Source organism: Camarhynchus parvulus, chromosome 11 (assembly GCF_901933205.1).
Source record: "Camarhynchus parvulus chromosome 11, STF_HiC, whole genome shotgun sequence".
NCBI lineage: Eukaryota > Metazoa > Chordata > Aves > Passeriformes > Thraupidae > Camarhynchus > Camarhynchus parvulus.
The window spans coordinates 5,530,629-5,556,631 of NC_044581.1; the positions used below are offsets into that span (position 1 = coordinate 5,530,629).

Below are 26,003 nucleotides of genomic sequence, written 5' to 3' on the forward strand. Positions count from 1 at the left end.
TGCTGCTGTCTTTCATTTCTTGTAGGATCAGCCCTCTGACATAAACAAATTGCTAACATCAAGGACCTGATCCTGCTTCCACTGAAATCAATACAATTTTGTCATTGGTTTCAATGGCATCAAGGATTCAATCCCACCGTTTTTGAAGTCAATAGGGTTGGGGTTTTCTCTAAATAAGCAAGGTTGTGTTGATACTGCAGAATGGGCCTAAATTATATTGATTATTGGGACATAAACCCAAGCATAAAAACAGGGTTAGGGGGAAAAAGGGAAATGTATGGATGGTGAGTGTAGAGCAGCATCCATTCCTGGCGTGCAGCGGGTCAGCAGAAGCTCAGCCGGAGCAAAGGCTGCAGTGGCACAGCACCAAGGAGCCCAGTCCACCAGAAAATTTTGGGGGGAACAGAGAGAAGAAATTCATCCAGGTGATACTTTTTCATCTGCTCCTTCTAAAGCAAACCTTTGAGTCACTCATCCTTTATTAAAAACAAACAAAACATTGACAGAAGAAATTATTGTCACATATACACACACAGTAATTGGTTCTGCTTCTTCAGTGCTCCTTCTTTTCCCTCTACTCTGATACAGAGTTGTTCTGTGTTTCTGAAACAACTACTGGCAAATCAGAATTTATTGTACATATGTTTGTGTTCCACTTAATAAAAAATATACTTATATTTTCAGATAAACTTTGTTAGTAATTCATGAGGTAAGTGACTATTTATGCTAATAAGGGAGAAATATATTCTCAAGCATAATGCATTACATAAATTTGAATGCAAAATGTTCAATTATGAAGTAAATACAGGTAATGCAAACAGTAAATTACATCCAATAAAAATATATAAAGAATGAGTCTTCAAAGAGAGAGAGGCTTTTATTTGCATCTGTGAGTTGTTTAAAGAGAAAAGAATTAATAAATACTGAATTACTCTTATGATGATTTAGCTCATAATTCAGCAATCCATAACGACTCCCAGTAATCAGACTGTTGTTTCATACCCTCCAATATAAGGCAGGACTGTTTCCTCAGCAATTTTATCCCTACCAGATTATCTCGTCTGATTCTATTAATTCTCTCCCATAAATCTGCTAACAGTGATATGTGATTTACTTACCCTGTTAACTGATCTGAAGACTGTTAAAAGGATTTATCTAGCTCTGCACCTAGGAGTAGTTTATGCCTTATCACTCTGTTACCCTGCAGAAGTCTTTCTGAAATCAGTTTGGCCGGTTTCATAGTTAAATTCAGCGGACACTGTTTAGTTCCACACCATAAAATAAGACACTAGATAAACAAAAGGAGCAGTAACTGTACTTAACGTGTTGGTCTTGATACGTGTTCAAGTTATAACAAATGACTCTGTGAGTCCATATAACACGAAAGCTGCACGTTTGCTCCTGCTGGATGTGGTGTGTGGGACAGGCACACGCGCTCCAGCGGTGCAAGCTCTGCCTCTGCTGCTGGCGTGCTCCACACAGGCCGACCCCAGAGGCTCTGCAGTTAATGTTTCACGTCCCCCTGCACGGTCTGTCAGAAAACTCTCCCACAATAAATATACATTAGTTTGGAGGCTCATGAACCGGGTCAGCAGCACACTGGGAGAGAGCAGGGCTCCACAGGTACGTCGTAGAATGGAGATGCTTGAAAACAAACCGGAGCAAGAAGCTGTGAGAGGGACAGAGGAGTTTTCCCTCTGCCTGGCTCGGGGCAGGATTGTTACAAACAGTGCTGGGAAAAGGGAGAAGTCTCAGGGAATTGGCCCGCGATAATTGTGGAAAAAACTGGAGACTGAATAGCTCTAATTGAAATGAAAGTGTGTGATTGTTATGGAAGAAACACTGTTAATAGAGGACTGTAAATGTTTAGACACCCATTGTGAATAGCCAAATAATAAAGAAAAATACTACTAAATCGAGAATTATATACTGTAGGGAGGAGAATGTTGCTTCTGAAGGTTATCCAAAAATTGCTAATAATCTTTTTTCTCTGCTGCACTGAACAGTAGAGATATTTTGGTGCAGCAGTTCTGTGTAACAATCACACAAGAACAATATTGTCCAACTAATAATTTTACTCGCTGCTCTGGTAGGTCAGAGCTTCAATTAATTTGCAGTACTTGCTTACATTGGTATCAATTAAGAGACGGTCCCCATTAGCTGACACAATTTCATACTCTTTGTCTAGAGTTCAGAGTGTACTCAGGAAATTTACTCATTTGCAAATGTAGCACTTTGAATTTTCACATCCAAACAAACTGTTTTATGGGGCTGGAGCCACATTTCTATAGCCATCTACTACACGGCCTAGGGAAATACTACAACTGTGCATTCTGAAATGCAATCGCCTTTTCATTTAAAAATATTAGCACATACTTTATGTCTTAAGCATGTTAAGGGGTATATAGTTCCACATTCATCTTGCTCAGGAGAAAAAAAAAATACAGGGAATTGGCCTATCCTGGGGGGATTTATGCTGTGAGCCTGAAGTTTTGTTGATTCCAACAAAGTGAAGAAATGGGAAAGTCAGCCCAAGCAGTTAACTTGCATTAACTTTGTCAAGGATCGCCATCTCTAAGATCCAGCTGCAGATGTGCACGGCTCTGTGTGCGCGGGTGTGCTGCGGGACGGTGCGCAACTGCATTTTGATTTTGTTAGAAATGCTGGTAGCATTTTCTATCTTTACAGAATTGCCACTATGATAATTTCTAGATCTAGTTATCTTCCTAAACTTGCAGTATGCCCTACCCCTTTCAACTGCCAGGAACAGTACATGCTGTATGACTTTCAGATGTTAGTACTGGCACTCACACTGATAATGGCATAGTCAGAAGATGTTATCCATTCGTAAATCCACTCGCCAAGTGCTATTTCCTAAGCAGAGATTCTTTGGCTATTGCAAATGATGACTTTCACAGTCGGTGAAAAATCACCCAGAGCCCTGCTTGCACCTACAGAGTGATACCCTGAGCGGGGTTATAAATAGCAAACTCTGGGGGGGAAGGGACCGGGCTAGGGGAGAAGGGAAGATTTGAAGTACAATGTTCAAGAAGCAGGTTTAATATATGACCAAGTGTCAGAAGTCAGGTTTCTGAGAATTACTTTTCAGATAAACAACTTTATAGCACCGCACTTAATCTTACTTACTAGAGACATCTCATTTATCACGGAATTACAAGTAACTTTAATTCTATCGATATTCCCATAAAGCCCGGTCGGAAAATCGAGCCTGGCAGCCCCGGAGGCTGCGGATCTCCCTAGCCCGAGATGGGACGCGGCGGGTGCAGCCGGGGCCGGGCGGGACCGCGGCGGCTGTGAGGGCGGGCGGGACACGACGGGGGGGGGGCCGTCCTGTCCTGTCCTGTCCTGTCCCGTCCCGGCCCGGCCCGGCGCTCGGCACTGACCTGCGGACGAGAGATGGCGCTGTCGAGGTTCGAACCGAGCCGCTCCGCCGCTCCGCTCCAGCCGCCGCCGCTCCTCGGCCCCCGGACCGGCCCCAGCCCCCTCCCGAACGGGAAGGGAAGGGGGGCTGGGGGGGGAGGCGAAAGTAAATACAATTAGTTCTAAATGTATTAAATTAATTAGTCCTGGCCCGCATGCCGGGTGCGGCGGGAGGGGTGCAGGGGCAGCGCGGGGTTCGCAAACTTGCGGGGCTCTCGCACCTCCGGGCGGGCGTGGGGGATGGAGGGATCGATGCCCCGTCCCCGTAAGAAAATAATCAATAAGGGAGCGGGGCGCCGCGGGGGTGCGGAGCGATGACCCGCGGCCGGCACGGGGGAAGGGCCGCCCGCCCGTCCGCAGGTACTGCGCCGGGCGCGGCGGAGCCCCGCGCTGCCCGCTCCCTCCCGGGTGCTGCCGGCTCCCCCGGAGTACCGCGTCCGGCGCTCCCCTTCCCTAGTCCCGGCCGCCCGGAGCTCCCCCGCGCCCTCGGGTGCCGGGCCGGGCTCAGGGGCAGCCCCGGGCACTCCGCCCCGGGGCAGGGCGCTCGCCGCGGGCGCGCACGGTGCGGCGCGGGCGGAGCGGGCCGGCGGTGGCCGAGCCGAGCCGAGCCGAGCCGAGCCGAGCCCGGGCGCGGTGCCGGCGGCCAGGAGGGGGTTAAGCGGGCGCTGACAGTCAGCTGAGCCCTGACTGACAGCCCGCAAAGTTTCCCTGTCGCTAGACTCTTATGCTAATGAGGCCGGGCGACGCGCGCCCATTGGCCCGGCCCCGAGCCCGTGTCCCGCCTGACGTCACGGGCGCTATAAAACTCCGCAATGCTTTAAACTCTCCTGCCGGATCAAACCTTTAAATATTTTTCATCTTCTTGCTGTAGCTTTGAGGCCGAGTTGTTTTATTTTTTTTTTTCTCTCTCTCTCTTTTTTTTTAAACTCTTACTATTATTATTATTATTTTGGTTGCGATACAGACTTTGATTTTTTTTTTTTTTTTTTTTGCCTTCGCTCTCTTTCCCTCCTCCCTCCCCCGATGAACCTCTCTCCTCGCTCTGCACTTTGCAGGAGAGAGCCCAGAGGAAAAGCACCATGAAGTGTTAAAAATAACAAAACAAAACAACAACAACAACAAATTTACTCGCAACAACACCAGCTAACACTTCCAGCTGCGGCTCGCGAGCTGCGAAAGAGCGAGAGGAGAGAGAGAGAAGGGAGGGAGAGAGGAGGAAAAAAAAAAAACCTCTATGCAAAAGGCGAATAGCGAGAGCCCCGCGCTCTGATGCATCAGCGGAGCCTCTGCGAGGGATAACGCGGAGCGGGAGAGGAGCCGCCGGGGCGGACCGGATCGGAGGCAGAGCAGGAGAGCGGAGCGGAGCTCGCCAAAAATCAAGCTGGCTCACCCGGTGGCGACTCAGAGCAGCCCCCTCGCTCCCGGAGCGCACCCTTTCTGGAGGACTCTCGGCAGCAAAAGGATGGCATCAGAGCTGGCGATGAGCAGCTCCGACCTGCCCACCAGTCCCCTGGCCATGGAATATGTTAATGACTTCGATCTGATGAAGTTTGAAGTGAAAAAGGAGCCGGTGGAGACCGATCGCATTATCAGCCAGTGCGGCCGCCTGATCGCCGGGGGATCGCTCTCCTCCACCCCGATGAGCACGCCCTGCAGCTCCGTGCCCCCGTCCCCCAGCTTCTCGGCGCCCAGCCCCGGCTCCGGCTCCGACCAGAAGACCCACCTGGAAGACTACTACTGGATGACGGGGTACCCGCAGCAGCTCAACCCGGAGGCGCTGGGCTTCAGCCCCGAGGACGCGGTGGAGGCGCTGATCAACAGCAGCCACCACCCGCTGCCCGGCGCCTTCGATGGCTATGCTAGAGGGCAGCAGCTGGCCGCGGCCGCCGGCGGCTCCGTGCCGGCCGAGGAGATGGGCTCGGCGGCCGCCGTGGTGTCGGCGGTGATCGCCGCGGCGGCGGCGCAGGGCGGCGCGCCCCACTACCACCACCACCACCACCACCCGCACCACGGCGGCGGCGGCGGCGGCGGCGGCGGCGGCGGGCACCCCCACGCCGCGGCGCCGGGCAGCGCGCCGCCCTCCTCCGCCTCCTCGGCCGCCGGCTCCGGCTCCGGCGGCGGCGGCGGCGGCGGCGCCGGGGGCTGCACCACCCGCACCACGGCGGCGGCGGCGGCGGCGGCGGCGGCCTCCACTTCGACGACCGCTTCTCCGACGAGCAGCTGGTGACCATGTCGGTGCGGGAGCTGAACCGGCAGCTGCGGGGCGTCAGCAAGGAAGAGGTGATCCGGCTGAAGCAGAAGAGGAGGACCCTCAAAAACAGGGGCTATGCCCAGTCCTGCCGCTTCAAGAGGGTCCAGCAGCGGCACGTCCTGGAGTCGGAGAAGAACCAGCTGCTGCAGCAAGTGGAGCACCTAAAGCAGGAGATCTCCAGGCTGGTCCGGGAGAGGGACGCCTACAAGGAAAAGTACGAGAAGCTGGTCAGCAATGGCTTCAGAGAAAACGGATCCAGCAGCGACAACCCTTCCTCTCCAGAGTTTTTCATGTGAGTTCCCACAGCCTTGCCACCTTAACTAAAAGTTCTCCGTGTGAGTTGTTGTTGGGGGCTTTGCTAGAGCCACAACCCTGCTTGCCACCTTCTATTACCTTTTTAAAAAAAAAAAAAAAAACTCAAAACAATTTTAAAACAAAGTTGTTTTTTGGGTTGGTTTTTGTTTTTTTTTTTCTTTTTAAGGTGGGCTGGCTCCGTGTTGGCCAACCTAAAGTTCTACATGAGTTTCCTTTCTGTTTATTATTATTATTATTATTATTTTTATTTTTTTTGTGGGGGCTTGCTGTTGTGTTTTTTTTTTAATTTGAAAGATCCAACTCGCCACCAACTCAGTTCTTCATATGAAGCTTGCTCTTCTTTGAAACCTGCCATCCACATTATATATATATATTTTTAAGTTCATGAGGTTTTTTTTTTTGAGCTTGCTGTGTCCAAAAAGTCAGATTTTTTTTGCCATCCTGAGTTCTTCATATGAGATTTGAGCTTTGCAAAAAGAAAAATAAAATAAAAAAATTTAAAAACTAAACAAAACAAAAAATACAAAAAAAAAAAAAAAAGTGAAAATTTTAGACTCCAGCTTGCTGAGTTCCATCAGTTTTTAGCGTTGTTGTGCAAAACTAGAGATATGCCTAGATCAACCTGCCAAAATCAAGCCTGCATCAACCTTCGGTGTGTTCATGTGAGTTTTGGCCTTAATCTGCCAAACGTGAGACTTTAGTCTGCCATTAGAATCCCATACTCATCTCATGCATTACGCTTGCTATTTTGTCTTAGCAACAATGAACTATAACTGTTTCAAAAGACTATGAAAAAAGAGACATTATATTAATAAAAAACCCTGCATGCTGGTCATGTACGGTATAATTATTTTTTTTTTCTTTTGCTTGGAAATGGACTTTTGGAGACTATTATGGCATGGCATTCATCCTTTTGTTTTATTGCCTCATCACTTTTTTGGGTTGAAAGCAAAAAAGTGCAACCTTTGATCTTCCTCCTCCTCTTCCTCCCATTAAAGTTTGCATCTGCTCTAAAACTGCTTTGAGTTACTCAAAACTTCAGACTTCCTTTTAAATGCACTGAAGCATTCCCTCTCAAAAACCCTGCCAGAATGGATTTTGGTAACCTAATGTGGCAAAAAAAAATTTAAAAAATCAAAAAAAAGCAAAAACACAGAAAGAACTTTGGAAAGATGTTCAAAAACAAAATTCACATCCCACTTGGGGGGGACATTGAAACCATGCTGTTGCCTAAAAACAGTCTAAAATTAATTTTAGGTGATCTGCCCCATTTTCTTTTTTCATTTTACGTTTGGTCATTGTCAAATGTGGAATGCTCTGGGTTCCTAGTATATAATTTAATTCTAGTTTCTGTCATCTGTTAGCCCAGTTAAAATGTATGCTACAGATAAAGGAATGTTATAGATAAATTCGAAAGAGTTAGGTCTGTTTAGATGTAGATTTTTTTTTTTAAAGATTGATGCACTAAATTGTTTACTGTCGTGATGTAAAGGGGGGTAGAATTTGCAACGGGACTGTTTTAAAAAGTAGTTTATGCAGCATGTGCTTGCAACTTAAATATAAGTTGGGTATATGTAGTCCTTGCTATACCACTGACTGTATTTGAAAACCAAAGTATTAAAAGGGGGAGGCACCCCTGTTTATATCTATAGGGGTATTTTACATTAAAAATGTATGGGTTGGTTTTTTTTTTTTTTCAAAATTGAAGTATTTGGGACTGAATTGCACTAAGATATAACCTGCAAGCATATAATACAAAAACAACAACAAAAAAAATTACGAACCTGTTTAGAACGCTAATACAATTTATGCAGTTATAAAGATGGCATTACTGCACAGTTTTAAAATGATGCAGATTTTTTTACAGTTGTATTGTGGTGCAGAACTGGATTTTCTGTAACTTCAAAAATTCCACAGTTTTAAAGGCAATAATCAGTAAATTTTATTTTCAGGGACTGATATCCTGTCTTTTAAAAAAAAATGGAAAGTAAATCTTACCACAATAAATATAAAAAAATCTTGTCAGTTACTTTTTCTTTTACATATTTTGCTGTGCAAAATTGTTTTATATCTTGAGTTACTAACTAACCACGTGTGATGTTCCTATGTGCTTTTCTTTCATTTTCAACTCTATGGTTATATCGAAAGAGAGAATAATCTACAATAATAAACTGCATTTTTTTGATTCCGTACTCAGTTTCTTAGTGTGTAGTTCAAAGTTCCATAACTGCGAGCGCAGTACTTCAGCGTGCTGCCTGCCAAAGGGGCGATGCTCACCCACGAGCTGGACTCAAAAATGTTCAGGAGGGGAGAAGGAAAAGGATAGCTTTGTGTAAAATGGAAAATTGTCACCTGCTAGGACTCAAGTTCTCTTTCAGGTAGATGAGAAAAACGTGAGCTTTCAGGTGCTGCTTCTGACTTCTCAGTAGTGCAGTGAGGGCAGTTTCAGTGACTCAGATGATCCCACCAAGTTCTAGGAGATCTCAAAGGGGAGGTCTGCTTAAAAACCTGATGACACGATATGGCCCTGTATTTTGATTGTTTTATGATGGAGTGAAGTGAAAGAGAAGACTTCACATCCTCTTATCATCTGATCCCAGCTAAGCATGCCTGTCTCTAGTAAGAGGTGACATTGCATGAGGTTTGGCTTGTCACAGAGCCACTTAATGCTAGATTGAAAAATTTCTTATCATTTTGGTCCATACTGCCTCCTTTTTTCTTTCCTTTGCTTTTTCACCCTTCTTTTTACTTTTTTTTTACCCTGTGGATTTTTTTTTTTTTTTTTTTTTGTTTTTTTTTGTTTTGTTTTGTTGTTTTTTCTTTTGCTACAGGCCTTAGAAAGTCCAGAGAGCTGAGGAGCAGAGAAAAAAAAATCCAAGGGACTTCCTCCAACTTTTGAGAGTTATTTGCTCTAAACAATCAACCCCAAAGGTTAATGTGCTAGAAACATTCAGGTCTCTGAGCCCCTCTTCACTGCAGTTCCCCATGTCAAAGGGCATTTGAACTTTGAAAGGCTCCTCAGATGCTTGACCCAGTTCATTTAAAGCCACCTTTCCCTGAGAGCCTGCAGTGTCCCTCGGCAGAGCGCTGTCCTGCTCTCTGAATGGGATTATCTGTCCCCTTTCTGTGAGAGGCAGAGGCCTCTCCAAAGGATGCTCCAGCCTCTCTAGGATGGAGGGTTTATCTCCAGACACAGGCTCATAAACCAAACACCTTTTTCTTCTCCTTTGTGTTTTTCTCCCCTGCTGCTGGTGCAACTTCTTCCCAGCAGTAAGGTCATCCCTCCTGGGTGCTGGTGGCCCTGAAGGGACAGGACCTGTTGCCATCCCTCTGCCTGGCTGGTCCAGCCCCTGTCAAGGGTCGAGCTGCAAGGTCAAGGTGTGGCTCTGAGCCCCCCTGCAGCACTTGCACCCACAATAGCCTGTGTCAGTGGGCAGTGGCTGGTGCTGGAGGTCACTCTGCTCCTGCTGAGGTCCCTTTGGCAGGGATGGACACCAGCCTCTCTGTTGGTGACAGCAGTGGCTTACTCTCCGAAGCCGATGCTGTGTCTCACCCCTCCCCAGTGCCAGGGCACCAACCTGCCCTTTGGCATCTGACCTGCTGTTGCACCAGCGTTTGAGTAATGGTTCAAGCTCCAGATTCTGGTTAATTTGAGTTCCATTTTCTGGTTAATGTGTAATCTGTGGGTAAACTGGTTGCGATTGGCCGAGCTGGGAATTATCTCCTCTCATAAAGACAAGGCTCGTTATTCTGTCTCCCACCTTCCCTTCCCTTCCCTGACTGAGCCTTTACCGACGCCCAGGTGTTTTTGCAGGGACTCTGAAGCTTTGCTGCTGCCCTTGCTGAGAGCAAGGAAGGGAAGGGACAAGACCTGCCATCAGCAGAGCCCCCGCGGAAGTGGTGCTGCAGCCCCCAAGGGAGCACAGAACCCCAGGCTGCCCGGAGCAGGACCACTTCTGGTCCAGCCTCATCCTCACACCCTGCTGTCACTTCAGGCTTCCTTGCAGGCAAAGTTAGGAGCAGGCAATAGGATTTTAAAAGTCTTGTGAATTGACTGAGTAGTGAAGAGCGAGGAGAGCACTGCTGCCTCCCTGAAGTATCTTCTTTCACGGAGGGGAAAAAACCAAACATCCTATTTGAACGATTTGAGAGATTAAAGAAAACCTTCCTAGAAACAGATTTCCTAGAATAGGGTGACAAAGGGAAAATTCCCATCACACCCCCAACCTGAGAGGGGGAAAGAAGCTTTCTTCCAGTTTGGCATTGTGGTGACAATCTTGCTTTGCACATTAAAAAATGCAACCTTTCTTAGGCTGCACTTGAATTTTAGCCTGAAACACACCAACTGCCCAAGTGAAGGGGAAAAAAAATAAGGTACACATTTTAATATTCACTAAAGCAAAGTGAGTATTGGGGTTCTCTGTATGAGTCATTGCAGGGGAGCGCCCACCTTTGCCGCAGGACTGCTTGCTGAGGACTAATTGGAACCGCTCTGCTCTGAATAACCTACATTCATTAATCACCCCTTGCTTGACTCTGGCCTCAATCCTGCTCCCATTGAACTCAGAGGTGCAATCCTGGGGATTTCAAAGGGGAGCCGGATCCCACTGTTCTCCCACAGGTAAAAACCGGGTGGAATGCTGCCCGGGCCAGGCAATTGGGTGTCAAAAGGTGTGTGTGGTCTTAATCTGCCCATCACTAACAACATCCTATTTTTCCCATAGTCCTGTAGTGCCTTTGCATTTATTAACTACATTACAAAGAACTTTCATGTGACCGGTGCTGGGAGATACGTGCGTGGACAGCGGCCCTTTGCTGGCTGGGAAATGGTGTGCACTGAGGCTCAGCCCCCTCATCCCTCCCCAGCCCACCTTGCCCCTAAGCTTTTTTAATTTCCACACCCTGAAACGAAACATAAACCTCTCCTGCCCTGCCTCCAGGCTTCTGCTGAGCAGAGGCCGAGAGTATTTTTTTGGGTTTGCTACAGCATTTTCCCTGCTTGAAAAAATGTCATCCTGGACTGAATCCTAAAAAAAAGACGGGAGAAGGCAGGGAAATATCCCAGTCACACCAGTGCATATTTATTTCCTGAATTATTTCTCCCTAGGCAGGCAGCGTGAAGTGCCCGTTTGCAAACTGAGTGAGGAGATCTTCTATTTATTAGAAAGTCTTCATCACCCTTTTAAAACAAAAACTCCAGCGCTGAATCAAAATGTCACTTGAAAACTCCCCCCGTGTGAAACATGGCAGCAAATTTTTAGTTTAAAAAATGAACTTTCCCAGCTCTTTTTTCTTTTCCCTTCCGAAAGCTTTTATGCAGCTGTTTCCTCCCCCTCCCTCTGCGTAGTGTGTAGGAAGTTCTTGATCTAGAATCATTCATAATTTTAATACCAATTTCTATTTGACATAATATACTAATATCAGATAGAGAGTGTAGCTGCTTCCTGGATTTAGGGAGGAAATGATGCATATATCAGAATTATCTGCTCAGATGCCAGAACTACATTGGTGTCATTTCAGCATGTGCTGTGTTGAAAGGAAATCCTCTATATTTATTACTCCGAGCATCAGAGGAGCTAAATGGACCCACTGTTTCTGACACCTGTTCAGATGGCTGAATTTAAAATTTCATGCAGGAAAAAAAAAATCCTACATACTTCAATGTTAGGAATTAAGGTTTTTTTAATACCCTTTCTTCCCTCCCTCTTTCCAAATCGCTGTGTTGTGAGCGGCTGCCATGAGGCTTGGGCATTCCGGGGGTAGCTATGGAGAGCAGGATAGATTTTGTTTGCTCAGCTCCGACAAAAACCAATCCTGCTTGAGCACACACACAACACACACGCACACAGAGTCTGTAACCAAATGCTTCAGATCTCTGTTTTAAGTGCAGGTCTCAGTATGAATAACATGATGTAGCACACCCCAGAATGTGGCAGAGGTGAGCGGCCAAGAAAGAGCTTGTCTTTTCAGGAAGGAGCTGAACACTGAACCACTTCATAATTTTAAGGCTCCTCTAATGAATTTTTTTGGGCACAGCAGGTACAAATCAATAGATTAAAATACTGTACACTCTGCTGCATCTAATTCTTGACTGCCTGAAATTGCGGGGGAGGACCGAGAATAACATTTGTCACTCTGAGGGCTGAGTGCATTCAGATTTGTGAGCTCTAAGCCAACACAATGCAAAAATAGTCCAGGATGTGACTTAAGTTATCAAGTGAAAAGCAAGAGGCCAGGGATCTGCGAGGCTGTAGTTGGCAGACAGGCAGCTCCATCCCGAGCTATCTATCACCGTATCGGGTTGACCCGGCACAGTGTGACAACATCTCAGTGCCCTCGACACACGCTGCCTGTATTTCAGCACTCTCTGAAATGATCATTTTCGTTCACTATTGCTGCACCCACTGTTTTCCCTCCAAATTCTGGCTTTTAAAACTGCGTCACTTGCAACACACAGTGAAGCGTGCAGGCCTGTAATCGTGGTGCAGTGACGAGGACAGAACTTGCCCTGCCTCTCTCCTTGCTTGTTTTGAAGCCCTGTGGACTTTGTGACATGATTTGCTTTTTTTTTTTTTAATTAATAAATGTCATTGTTTTATAATGCATCTCAATGCAACACTTTACATGGAAGGAATCAAAGAGAGAGCAGAAGTTTGCTAGAACTGGTGTTTCTCCTCCATGCAGAAAAAAAATCCCCAGTAAATAACAAATCGAGCAGTGTCCTCAAGTTTCCAGCGGGGGTAGAGGTTGGAGTGTCCCTGGGTGCTGCTCTCAATTGTTAATTCATAAAGACCCACAGTCCTGAGCAATGCTGCCCCAGCTTGTCCTGATACAGCAGAGATGCCGATGGCTGCGGACGGAGGCGTTGAGCCTCAACACCCTGTTCCAGCGGAGGCTCTGGCATCTCCCTGACCTTCAGTCCTTGGGCTTTCCATTAAATCTGGGTGTCTCTGAAAGGCTGCAGGGTGTGGGGACAGTGGGGTGTCGGCAAAGCTCAGAGCCCACATGCCTTTGCCTCCCTGCCGCCAGCCCTGCCGGGTGAGCAGCAGCCCTGGGGAGGGCTCTGGCACGGATTTTCACCTCCGTGCTTCCAGCAGCTCCTGAACGCCCCGGGCCGGGGCTGTCTGTGCAGGGATGCAGCCCCTCCCCGTCCCTCACGGCACCGGGGCCGCGGCCGCCGGCATCGCTCGGGGGGCGGCCGGGCCTCCTCGGGGGCTGCCGTGAGCCCGGCCCGGCCAGGCCGCCACGTCCAGGGGCACAGCCGGGCACAGCCCCCGGCCCAGGCACAGCCGCAGATCCCGGCAGAGCCCTGTCCCCGGCACAGCCCCGACCCCGGCACAACTCTCACCTCAGGCAGAGCCCGGCACAGCCTCGGCCCGGCACAGCCCCCGGCCCCGGCACAGCCCTGTCCCCGGCAAAACCCCCGGCCCCGGCACAGCCCCAGCCCCGGCACAACTCCCGGGCACAGCCCTCATACCCGGCACAACTCTGACCCCGGGCACACACCCTGTCCCCGCTATAGTCCTGATCCCTGTCCCCGAGCACAGCCCCGAGGGCTGCAGCGGCCGCCCAGCCGCGGGTGCCGCCTCGGCCAGGTGCGGGGGACAGGCCCTGCCGCCCGGGAGGGGCGGGAAGGTGAGGACCGCATCCGCTGTTTGTTTGTTTCTTGTTTGTTTCTCTCTAAATCCCATCCCTGCAACAAAAGGGGAGTCTGGGCGGAACTGTGGATCCGTCTGGCCGCGCATCCAGAGCGGAGCTCCGGTTGTCACCCGGCGGCTCCCACGGGCCGCCCGGCCCTAGGTATGTCCGCAGAGCACTTCCCTCGGCTTTGGTCACAGTATTTCCAATTTTTTCTTTTTCTTTTTCTTTTTCTTTTTCTTTTTTTTTTTCTTTTTCTTTTTCTTTTTCTTTTTCTTTTTCTTTTTCTTTTTCTTTTTCTTTTTTTTTTCTTTTCTTTTTCTTTTTCTTTTTCTTTTTTCTCATTCCTTTTCTTTTTCTTTTCCCTTCTCTTCCCCTTTTTTTCCCTTTCCTTTCCCTTTCCCTTTCCCTTTCCCTTTCCCTTTCCCTTTCCCTTTCCCTTTCCCTTTCCCTTTCCCTTTCCCTTTCCCTTTCCCTTTCCCTTTCCCTTTCCCTTTCCTCTCCCCCCTTTTTTTCTCCTTTTCTTTTTCCTTTTTCTCTCTCATTCTTTTTCTTTCTTATTTTTCCTTTCCTTTTTCTATTTCTTCCTCTTTTTTTTCTAGTTCTTGGATTTTCCCCTTTTTCTTCCTTTCTTTTTCCTTCATACCTGTGGGCACACAGAGACAAATCTAAATGCAAAGGCAATCAAAGAGATCTTTTAAAATGACTTTTTGGATCAGGCCTCGAGTTCTCTGCAGGGAGCAAGAATGGGAGCGGGCAGGATTTACATTTCATGGCTTTTAAAGAATCTGAAGTGCAGGGAACGGCGTTTGCCGAGGCTGAGTTTCACAAGTCTGTGTGGATGTGCCTCGGAATGTGTATATGATTAAGCTTAAAGCCCTCTTCTGTAAGAAAGCAGGCAGATTCCCTTTCATGCAGCCTGAGCCCTGCTTCTCCAATTTTGAAACAAAACTTCTTGCCAAGGCCTTGGCAGTGGGATATCACTGCTGAAGGGGATGGGATCAGGGTGTTGGTATTGGCTTCCAAAGCTGAGGTGTCCCCACTGCAAACAGCCCCTGCTCCCTCAAGCACTGAGAGCCGTGACAATAAAAATTATCCCAAAATTGAACCAAACAAGACCTAGTATTTTTTTTTCCTTTCCTACCCCTTCCCCCCAGCTCGACTGCTTCCAAACTTCCTGATGAAAGCATTTTAATATGTAGGAAGAGCTGCTGGAGTCTGCAATGCGATTCAGTGTTCTGTGGTGTGGGATGAACAGATTTTCCTTTCCGGAGGGTTTCCTCCTGCAAAGTCATTGTAGAGGAGGGAATACTGTAAGATTAAATCTGGTTAAAATACTATATTCATGTCACACCAGATACGGTCTCCAGACTGTGCACAGTCTTTCAGCTTCCTTTATTGTGAAATCCTTTTAAAATAGCACAGTATAGTGTAGAGAACTTATTGAAGTATAACTGTCTTACACCAACTCTGTCAGATAAAATGAAGGAAAGTGATCAGGCTTCTTAAATTAATAAATCTGCTTAGTGTCTCTGGTTGCCTTCACGCTCTCTTACTGTCTTTGACTCTTTCCTTATTAATAAACTGATAGTTAAATAAAGCTGCTAAGTGAAGCAATGCACCTTGTCAGTGGAAGAGGCTTGGTGTTCCAGGTGTGCTGTGCTGGGAATGGTTGTGGGTTTAGGGCAGGGATGGCCACAGCAAAGACTGAAAGCAGGCTGACCACATCAGTTTCTAGATGCTCCTCAGGTGTGAGGCTTGAGTACCTGTTCCTCTCAGCCCCTTGCATTAATAACAGCATGAATTAACCGATTGGCATGAAAGGAGAGGTCGTCCTGAGAAAAATGACACCAAAGGTCCACAGGAGTTGTTTGCTTTTAGAGATCTCGGGCCAGGTGCCAAGTATTGCATTTATCTAAGCATTGTCCCCTTTCTCAAACAAAAAAAACCCAAAAAACAAAACAACAAACTCCAAACCTGAAAGAAAAAATCAAACCAAAACTAGAAGGCAATATCTCTTTCAGTGGCCTGTGGGGTTCTTTCAAAGAGGGGTGGGTTCTTTTGAGTGGGGAACTTGGGGTGGGATGTGGGACAGGGATCATTCAGCTGGCTCTAAATGTGCTCACTTTTGTTTTCAGAGCTGCAGAGCTAATCTGGAATCAAAATGCTGGAAAAGCGCCTACAGTTTGTCTTGCTTTTTTTTTTTTTATTCAAGTCAATCGGGCTTGTGGTTTATTCTTGCTCTGATTATGCTGCACGGTTCCAATAAATGCACGGAGCTCAAGCATTCCTGCAGGCACTTCATAGGAAATACATGTGTGTGTCTGTGCATGCACACTCAGGGAGGGAAAGTTGATTGTAAGGGACACAACAAAATATCCATATTTAAGAAATGTGGATTGACTCACTGACTTATCTCACTTATTGTACAAAGATTCACTCTATGCCGATTTTTTTTTAAATTAGGTTTTAAATATGTGTTGACAGGATGAATTTGTACAGTGTGAGTAACTGCAGGGGGAAATGACAGCTCTGCTTTTGTTATTAAACTACTGTCTTGAAAATAATGGACTGTGTACAAAAATTGATTATTATTTTGCCAATTACATTAGTGCAGCTAATAACAATCATTAAGAAAGAAATGCAGAAAGCTACACACTTTCAGATATTAGAAACTGATATTCACTGGTGAGGCAAAAATACGTGTTCTTAAGGTAATTTGTCAGTAAGAATCTCCTGTTATTAATGTGAAGTAAATGCTAAATGTGTGAGCTAGAAATGTTTCACTTCAAACTGTGTTCATTTCTTCTTCACTCAGCCAGAGTTAATAAACAGTACAAGAGACTTTCTAAATTTAATTTAGGATTTGCATATAAAAGGTCCTATTCTGTACCATAGTGGCACAACAGACAGGCTTTATGATGTTAAATATTCCTTTTAATAATAGTTTATTTTAATATATTTACTAAATTAGGTACCCGAGAGAATCATCTACAACGGTGATGTGAAAATCCCTGTTACCTGAGGTCAAAAATAAAAGGTATGTTTTCCTTTTCATTAGCAATTTGCCATATTTCAGCAGGGGTGGTAATTTCTCTGCTTTGTTTTCTGCTGCTAAGATGGTGCTTTTTGCTCAGCCCTGGGGAGCCGGTGACAGGCTGTGGTGCAGTTTCCTGGGCTTTTGGGTGAGGCTGATTTCAGGTGCCTACAAGAACCACTTGCAATGATGGGGCTTTGTACTTTTGTCAGCCAGGCTGCTCTCTCGTGTCCCACACCTCATATATAATCCTTTGCAAATGTTTTCTTTCTTTTTCTTCAAATGCTAGCGTTCAGACATCAGCTACAGGGATTAAGGATGGGTCTTCTGAAGATCTCCCTCAGATCTTGATGAAAATCATGAGTCTGTGTTAGATGACTTCAGTACTTACAAATTACAATAGAGTTTAATTCACAGCACTGCTTTCCTCTGGAAATTCATGTTCATTCAATCTGTCAACATTGACTAAAAAATATGCTGCTAATGAAAATGTGGGAATTAAAACTTTCAATCCCTTCCCCTGCTAGACTCAAACAGGCACTTTATTTTTTTTTTCCATGGAATCTGACTTTTATTGACCTTGACTATAAAAATACTAAGTGGGTTAAATGAGCACCAAGGTTGCAATGACAGATTCCTGTGTGAATTTTTTTTATGAAACCTCCTATTTTAGTTTAAGAACACAGCCTGCCGTACAGCCTGCCACGCTTTGATCAACGGTTAAGTGCTGTTAGAAACAGCTGAATTTTATTAGCTCATGGAATTAAGCTTGTTTAAATAATAGATTTATTTTTTTATCTTTTAAAAGAAATGTAAATAATAAATTAAAATAATAGATTTCTTTGTTAATTTTGAAAATAAATTTAAGTAACAGATTTATAAAAATTTAAGTGAGGATGGGGAGGATGTAACTGGTGCTGTAGCCTGTACATTAAATGGAATTGAGAGGAGTTTTTGATGGTGTGTGGGCTGTAGGAATAGATTTCTCAAGAAACACTACAGGATGTTCATTTTAAGCCTGATGCTCCTCTTACTTCCCTGAGGAACACCCTGGATAGGGTTTTGCCTGCATTGCATTTTTTTTTCTGTTTTTCACTACTGTAAATGAGAGGGAAGCCAGACCACTTGTGTTTTTTTGTGAAAATTTAGAGTGCAATATGCTTTTTTTGCAAGAATAGAGCCAGGTTGCTATCAGCTGAAGTAAATACATAAAGTGTGTATTTTAATAGCAAAGGTGCAGCACTTGTTTAATCAACTTGCTCCTAGGGAAACATTTCTAATTTCAATAATCCCATAGTAAAATCTGCCATGCTTCCTGTAATTCATATATGTGACTATAAGATTTATATAAATTAGTGGTATTTATTATTTTTATCCATATAATAAAAAAGCAAATATTTTTCCCTTATCGACACTTGTGATCTCAAGACTTGCTTAGCCTGCTGTTCTCTGGGACAATTCCTTGTGTCTTCCCTTAGTATTTTGTGGTTATATTTTCCCATATTATAGACAAAAAAAAAAACCCACAAAACAATCAGCAGCAAAATCTGTTAATTTTAAGCAAATAGCTCTTGGGTCTTGGAAGAGTTAAGAAACTTTTACGGCAAGGTTCAGGCAGTTCTGACCCCTATGGTAATATTTCATCTAAGGTTACTGTTGGGAGAGAAATCAAATTTCAGCTGTGAACATGATTGACAGGTGAAAGCAAGAGAGAGAAAGACATCTGGTCAGATGGGGAATTTGGGCAGGAGAAGGACAATTCAGGGAAGTGTCTCTGTGATATTAGGAATAATAAGCTTAGATATGAAAACTCCGATCCTCCACGCTGTCTGGAGGAGAGCTCACTTGATATTCATGGAGGTGGCTTGGTTGGGGGAATTTAAGTACATTTATAGTAGTGGACAGTAGTCTCCACGGTCTGACTTACTAACTTGGCTCCTTTGAAGGAATTATGTTATTTCTGGCAAACTTTAAGGATTTCAGGGCCATTTATTTAATGACTGTGACAGGAATATTTGGTGGTTGCTGGTTAAGAGGTTCTCACCATGATGTCCCTGGCAGGTCAGGCTGCAGCAGGGGTGGTGGAGGCCAGCACTGGTGTCACTCCATGTCCTCCCACTTCTGACAGCTTTCAGAGTAAGCTCTGCAGGATGAATTTTGTGTTTATGACATACACTCTTATACCAGCAACAAAATTAGTTGCTACCCCATAAAATACCACTAAGGGTCCATTGTGGTGTTTTACAAAACAACTGTTATTTTGCAAGGGCTGTGTTTTGTCTTATTCCAGCAGCACCAGCTAACATCCCTTACAATACATACATAACCCCAGGTGAGTTTCACTGTGCTTTATTTGGTGCAGAAAAGCTTTTCCATCCTCCAATGTCATGGAACAAATAAGAAAAAAATATCCCTGTATTTCCTGATCAGAATGATGTTGGAAAGTAGAATTTACTTTTGACATAAAATATGTAGCCAGGTTTTTTCTTAAAAAGGGCAAGAAAAAAATCCGTTGATTTTCTAACTGCTGTGTGTAACAATGTTTCAGTTTTCAAAGAGGCTCTGAAGGACCTTTTTAGAGCTCCAAGGGCAGGATGAGGCAATGATGGACCCTGGGATCTAAATTGCATCCTACCTACATCCCAGGTGAGAGGAGAGATCCTGAATGGGCTTCTGGCCCCACTGAAGCCTTTGGTAAAATCACCCTTTAATTCCTGAGGCCCACACTTCCACCACAAAGGAATATCTACAGGGGAGGTTGTAAAATAAAGAGCAAAATCTGAACTTATACGGAGGTAGCTGAGCTGTGAATTCCCAGGATGGATGTTCTTATTTGGGAGTAAGGGTGGATTTCCCCCTTCCCTAATACAGCTAAGCTGCTTTCAAAATAAAATAAATTAACCAGGAAAATCCACTCTCATTCTAGAGTAGGAGTGTCCACCCAGGCAATGACTAGCACTGCAGTATAGTTTATTTCCTAATTTCCCCATATGGATGAGACCTGAACTAAGGGGAGAATAAGGAGCAGTAAAGAACAGAAATGTATTTTTCCAGTTTGCCTCTAAGACTTTTCACACAGGGGAAATCATGGTGCTCTGAAAATACACATTTACTTACTTTTCACTGCTATTCCTGCATTTGCACATGCATTTTTAAAAAAGATTTGTGTTTTGTGCAAGATCTTTTGCATTCTCATACTATTCACGTGTATTTTTGATGTGCAGTTGAGTCTGTCTGTTCATGACATCATTTTTCTTCTCGTGGCCGTGGCCTGGGATATCAAACTACCCAACTTCACTGGAAATTAGATCTTGTTTTTATTCCTAGACTGTACATCTGATAAAATTGAAAATTAAATCTGAGAACTGTAAAAACAATCAAATTTCTTTGTGCATGAGCAAGTTATTTTTAACTTTACATTGTTGAATTAACACTCCCTGTAAAATGTCTTTATTTTCTGAGGCTGATAGCAAGATAACTTCCATGAAATATTATTGGCAAACTTCCCACAGCAGTCAATGGGAGCCTTGTATGTATTTTTCAAGCAGATGTGCTGTATTAAGCCTAAATGAGAATCTTTTTTTTTATCAAATGGGATGCAATATATTAATCTTGATTAAAAAATTCAGAGTAACCTCTCCCCCTCCCTTTCCTCTCCCCAAGCATATTTAGTACAATTTACAGATCATTTTGCGCAGGTAAAAAATAAGTTCTTGAGTGTTTATAAAAAGCAGGATTTTACTATGCCTCAAATGCCTTTCTAGTTCATTCCTGTGAACTTGAAGTATGAAAATGTCTCAAATCTTTATGAGTGAAGAGAAAGTATATTCCATATGTAACAGCTTTTACTCCCCTAAAATTCCCAGGCAAGTCAATTTAATACTTTTCCCTGTGTTTAAAGTAAGCTCTAAAATATTTTCTGATGATGTAGCTCTTGCTGTTGTTTAGGTCTAATAAAGAATTTTAAGTGCTAAAAAAAAAAAGTTATATTTTTAACATGTCTCCTGGGTTTTCTAATTTGTGCCACTTACTAAATGATTCACACTGTACCAAAATACAGGAGATTGATGAGACAGGAAAAGTACTTATTTAACATCCCACATATAAAATTACTTCTCAAGCTCCACATATAGTCACAATGTTTAGAGAGTGAAGAAAACGGGAGTTGGGAGTCACAGTCTGACTCACTTGTGAGACTTTGACCCACTTATTTGATTCTAGATTCAGCAAAATACTGAAGCACTTTAAACTTGTTATCTGAGGTTTCTTCTAAAGGTCTGTTACCGTTGATCTCTTTATATCTCAGTTTACACAGTTATAAACCTAGATAATTAATTCTTACCTTCTAGGCTTTTGTGGGAGTTAAAAAATAGCTGTAATGTTCCTTGAAGCCCTTTAATGAAAACTGGTTTATTGAAGTACTTGTCATTTACCTTACTTCATACTCTGGGATGAGAAATCACTGGTGTTGCCCAGGTCCCACGCACCATTTCTACTGGGGTGGGAATTTATTCTCCTGAGTTCACTGGGCCAGGATTACAAAGATCAGGTGCTTTGGGAGCTGGACATTTTCTGAATCACACATAACTTTACCCTGATTTTGAACGTGCCAAAATGTAGGCAAAATCAGTTATGTGCCCCATCTCTCTCTTAAAGACAATATATCTTTAATACCTCTATGTACAGAATAGCTCCTGTGCACCTGCAAGGCATGCAGAGGTCACACTGTCCTTGTAATTCCTCCCCTTCCTGCCATTACCTTTTTTTCCCAAGGTTCGAGCCATTATCATTCGGCAGTTGTGCAGCTTTTCTTTTCTTCCATCCCCAAATTATTATTGTTTCCCTCCTACCTTCTACCCCTCCTGAACCATAATGGAGTCGTCAGCTGTAAATTTGCTAACTATAAAGATTTTTGCTTGAAATGTTTTGAAAATGCTGTGAGAAAAAAAAGGAAAAAGAAAAGAAAGCCTATGAACAACACGCTGTGCCATGCTCCAGCATTGCACTTCTGTGGGAAAGATAATAAAGATATTAGCACTCATATAATTTCAGATAGGAAATGAAACCAGACATGAAAGAAACACTAGCTCCAGCTGTTGAGTGGGAATCAAACTAGCTATGGGAATTACAGGTATTGTCACCGGAGACAGCCTGACTTCTGAGAAATGACCTCAGGTGTAGGAGCTTGCTGTGGCCCCTTGCAGATATTAACACCTAATTAACAATCTGCGAGAGCATCCTACATCTTAATCACCAGTGAGGTGAGAATGACAATCACAAGGAGGAGAAGGAGAAGGGAAATGGTAATTTTTCCTCTGCATGCATCATCTAATAACCATGGTTATTCAGATGCAGCTAAATGCGATTTCCTTTTAGTCATTTCTGTCTATTGGATGGCACAGTAAGTTCATTTGCTAGCAGGTAGGCAGCGGAGGTGAGAATTGAATTGATCTGAGATACTCTGAAAAATTGACCCTGAGGTCATTCCTAGTTTAAATTGGGAAGTAAGGCTGAGCTCATGTCTTCCCTTTCTTCTCTCCCCTCTCCCTATTCCCCCTCTTTTTGTGTTTTCAGGCATATTAGTCTGTACTGCATAATTACTTAAACATACTCTGATGGTGGGGAACCTTGTTCCCTCAAAGTTAATCAAAATAAAGAGAGCTTTTGTTAGCAGTGATAGGTAATTAAATCTCGGCTCGGCTTGTGCAGGGCCTTTGTGCCAGGTTATTGACGGCAGAGCCGCGCTCCCCGGCCCTTCTGCTGCAGCACAGCCCGGAGCAGGCACCAAGAATCAGGCCCAGGCTAAATTAGGAAATGGGGTGTGAAGGCCTGGGAATCTTAAGGGGCCCAGGCTGTAAAGGAGAGAGGTGCATGGCAGCACATCCTGAGTCTCCCAGAGGAAGGGCAATTTTTCTGGGGAGAGGTGCATGTTTTAAAGAGGAGAAAATCAGAGGTGGCACTTCTGTGTTTCTGCAATCTTCTGGCTGTGGTTTTAACCAGCAACAGCTGAAAGTGTGGATAGGAACAGCCTACTAACCCAATTTCAGCTTCAGTGTACACACCTAGGGCCAAATTCTGCTTCCTATTACCTGGTGTAAATGCTCAGCAGCATGGGGGAGCTGATGGAGAGGCTCTGGGCTTAGTCCCATACCAGAGGGCTCGTGCTAGTAGAAAGCAGAAAGAAAGTAAAACAAAGACCAGATTTACTTGGTGCCACCGAAGTCAAGGCAGGAATAGCCTCCTTGGGATCTGTGGTGATGCTCCAGCTTGCCTCTGGATCACTTGGGCAGGATCCAATGGAGTTGTAATGTAATGCCTTTTAATGGATGCTTTTATGTGCGCTTCCAAACAGCTTCCACTTTCAAACGTCTTTACAAGAGAGTTAAAACAAGAGGGAGGCAGGGAATGAGGAATAAGCTCGTCAGTACATTTGTAGTCCTGATTCTGCAGCAGCTGTACCCATGGCACTCCCTTGCTGTGCACAGGAACAAACTCTTTCCATATTACTTGGACCCAAATTATATTCTAATAAGGAGAGAGTGGCAAAGTGAAGACAGTATTATATTAACCACTCAGGTTCCATGGAAACTCAGATCATTTTCTTTTCCATGACAAGAGATAATCTCTGTGTTTTTTGTTATGCTCACTTCTTCGACTCCTTTAGCTTTGTTTTCATGTGTTGGCCTTGCACTAAAAAATATAACTTGACATCTTGTGTCTTCTCAGCTAAAAAGGTATCAGTTCCTGGACTTAATGTCAGCTGTACCCAGATCAAAGGCAAGAAACATAAAGGTTGACATATATTATTTATTTCATGGTTTACATCAATGATGCTTCTCTCTATCCTTTTTTGTTATTACTGCTGATGTTTTGCTCATAATGTTGTGCTCACTTCTCAAAAGTGTTTGTCCCCTACAGACAAATATTCATATTAATGTAATCCATCAGCAGCTAACAAATGCCAGCTCACTTCAGCATTTCCTGCACATCCAAAAATTCCATTGTTTTTGCAGGACTTGGGTGTGCAAAGAATGCAGGATCGGGCCCAGGGCTGGAATTTGGGAGCTGGAGACTTTTTCCTTCAGCCCCTGCAATGCCCAGGGTTGGCTGGAGCAGCCTGGGGTGCTGGAGCAGGGAGTGGGAGACGCTGCATTCCCTCCCTGCATTGTGAGCTGCTGCAGAGGCGAGACGAATGTCAGGCTTTGAGGGGAGCAAAAGCTCTAAACAGACTTTTCCTTTATTTCACTTTAGTTTGGGTTTTTTTCCCCTCTACCTTTCCCCATCTTTCTTGTTTGCCTTCGGAGTCCTGAGTGAGTAATGCAGGGTCTGTCTTACTACTGTGTCCAGAAAATCATGTGAGATCAGTCAGATATGCTGCTCCAACCTGTGTTTCCCTCTGACTGCTCCATTTAGTGTAAAACTTTTCTTTTTTTCTCTCTTTGTCAACAGTTGTGGCAGGTTTTACTTCCTGAGTTACAGAAGCAGCTGAAATGCTGAGTCTGATCTTGCCCCCTACCCTCCCACGAGCTATTTTTTTTCCGCAATGAAAATAATAATGCTTGAGAACCATCCTTGGCTTTTTTGTTTTCTTTTCTTTTCTTTTCTTTTGTTTAGTTTGGTTTTATTTTAAAGCTTGCTGACAATTGTCAAATGTTCATTCTAGCAAAGAAGTCCTGGGAGGGTCTAGCCCTGCTGCACAGCCAGCAGGAGTAATTTGCAGTGCTCCTTGGAGCTCAGCTATTCAGCCAATGTGTGTTGCTTTACTATTTCTTTAAAATTTAATTGGGATCAGGCAATCAAGTGTCTCCAAATTTTTTGCCTCTTCAGGCTGCAATAAAGCCACTTATAATTTATAATCAAAGTTTGGTATCGTTAAACTAAACTGTAAAACCTACTTCAGGGCTTCAGTCGTAAAATAAGTATGCGATAAATATTGCAGTGGGGCTTGAGTAGCACAGCACGTGAATGAATACACACACACACACATATTTCACACTTCTTTCTTTTTTTTTTTTTGAGTGTGTGTGCATACGTTTAGTTCCAGAGGTAAGAAAGATGTAAATAATAGATAACTGCCATGTATTCTTTCTTGGAAGGATTGAAGCTAAGATAGATTTATAGCCCAAGTAGTTAATTTAAATGCAAAATAAAGTGTTAATTCATTAAAGTCATTTATGCATCAACATTATTTTTATGTCTTTATTTATATTTTCCTGTAATGTGCAGCAATGTAGTATTCATCCTGGGGTTTTTTCTGTCTGTTGACTGTACTGCTCCTTTGCTTAGATTTTTTTCTAACAAGGCAGCTCATTTAGAAAGAAATGTTTATGTGAAGTGCTTGTCAGTTGGCATTTTTACTAGTGTGCTAACCCAAAGGTAAAATATAAAGGCACGTCTTTTCCTTGCTGGCTTGTTGCTACTAGAAGGGTTCCTCCCTTGTTAGCTTGATAAATAATTTTACTAGCGGGAATCTGCTGAATTTTTATGCTTGCTGTCTATTTTCTGCTTGCTGCAAATAAATTCCAGCACTCAGAGGGCACTAAAACTCCAAACACATGGTATTTTCCCATTTCGTTGCTGGTTGCCTTGAAATATTTATTTCATCTTGTGTTTTTAATTAAATCTTTTTTTAAAAAAAGTGTAGGAAAAAATCCCTCAAGTTATACAATTATTTCCAAATTAATATTTTAGTCTGAATTGTATTTAATATAAAATCTTGAGTTTAAATAACACATTATCACAGGTACACTAAATGGGTAGTGTTAAATCAGTCATCACTCCAACTACCTAATGGTTTTCAGATTATGTGCAAGGATTATTTATTGATATATTATCCATTTAAGCAGTTCTTGCAATTTATTATACACTTTTAGTTTTCCCAGTTTTCAATCGAGAAAGTTAATTTAATTTGCCACATAAAAATTCAGGTTTGGCAAGAGAATGTGCCAGAAAACTTCAGATTATGGGATATCGTGGCATGTATGGCAGAAAAAAGTTTGCAAGAAAATAAACTGGGAAGGCTAAAGTGTAAGAGCAATTGGTTCTTGTTTTTATTTTTTTTTTTTTAAGATTTATGCATTTTAAAATTTAATTTAATTCAAGAAAACAAGAGTCAAACCCAAAATTCTCCCTTCCTCCACCATAGCAAGCTCTGCTTGTCAGAGGGTGTCTGTCACACATCTGGAGATTCGGTGCTCCTTGCAGCACATCCCCTCTCAGTGTCCCAGGTCTCCTTGCAGCACATCCCCTCTCAGTGTCCCACGTGCTCACTTTGGGGGCTTTTCAGCCTTGCATGGATTCGGGAGCTGCTTTTTGCAAGGC

At 44.1% G+C, this 26,003-nt stretch overlaps 1 protein-coding gene across 1 annotated transcript in view; it reads left to right on the forward strand.

Moving 5' to 3' along the window:
• The first annotated feature begins 4,287 nt into the window (after positions 1 to 4,287).
• The window catches only part of MAF (MAF bZIP transcription factor), a 61,970-nt gene continuing 40,254 nt past the window's right edge, over positions 4,288 to 26,003 (forward strand). The window contains 3 exon segments of the mRNA XM_030956220.1: positions 4,288 to 5,585; positions 5,588 to 5,984; positions 16,620 to 16,685. Of these exon segments, the coding sequence (XP_030812080.1) occupies positions 4,904 to 5,585; positions 5,588 to 5,984; positions 16,620 to 16,653 (1,113 nt within the window). The 5' untranslated portion in view covers positions 4,288 to 4,903 and the 3' untranslated portion in view covers positions 16,654 to 16,685.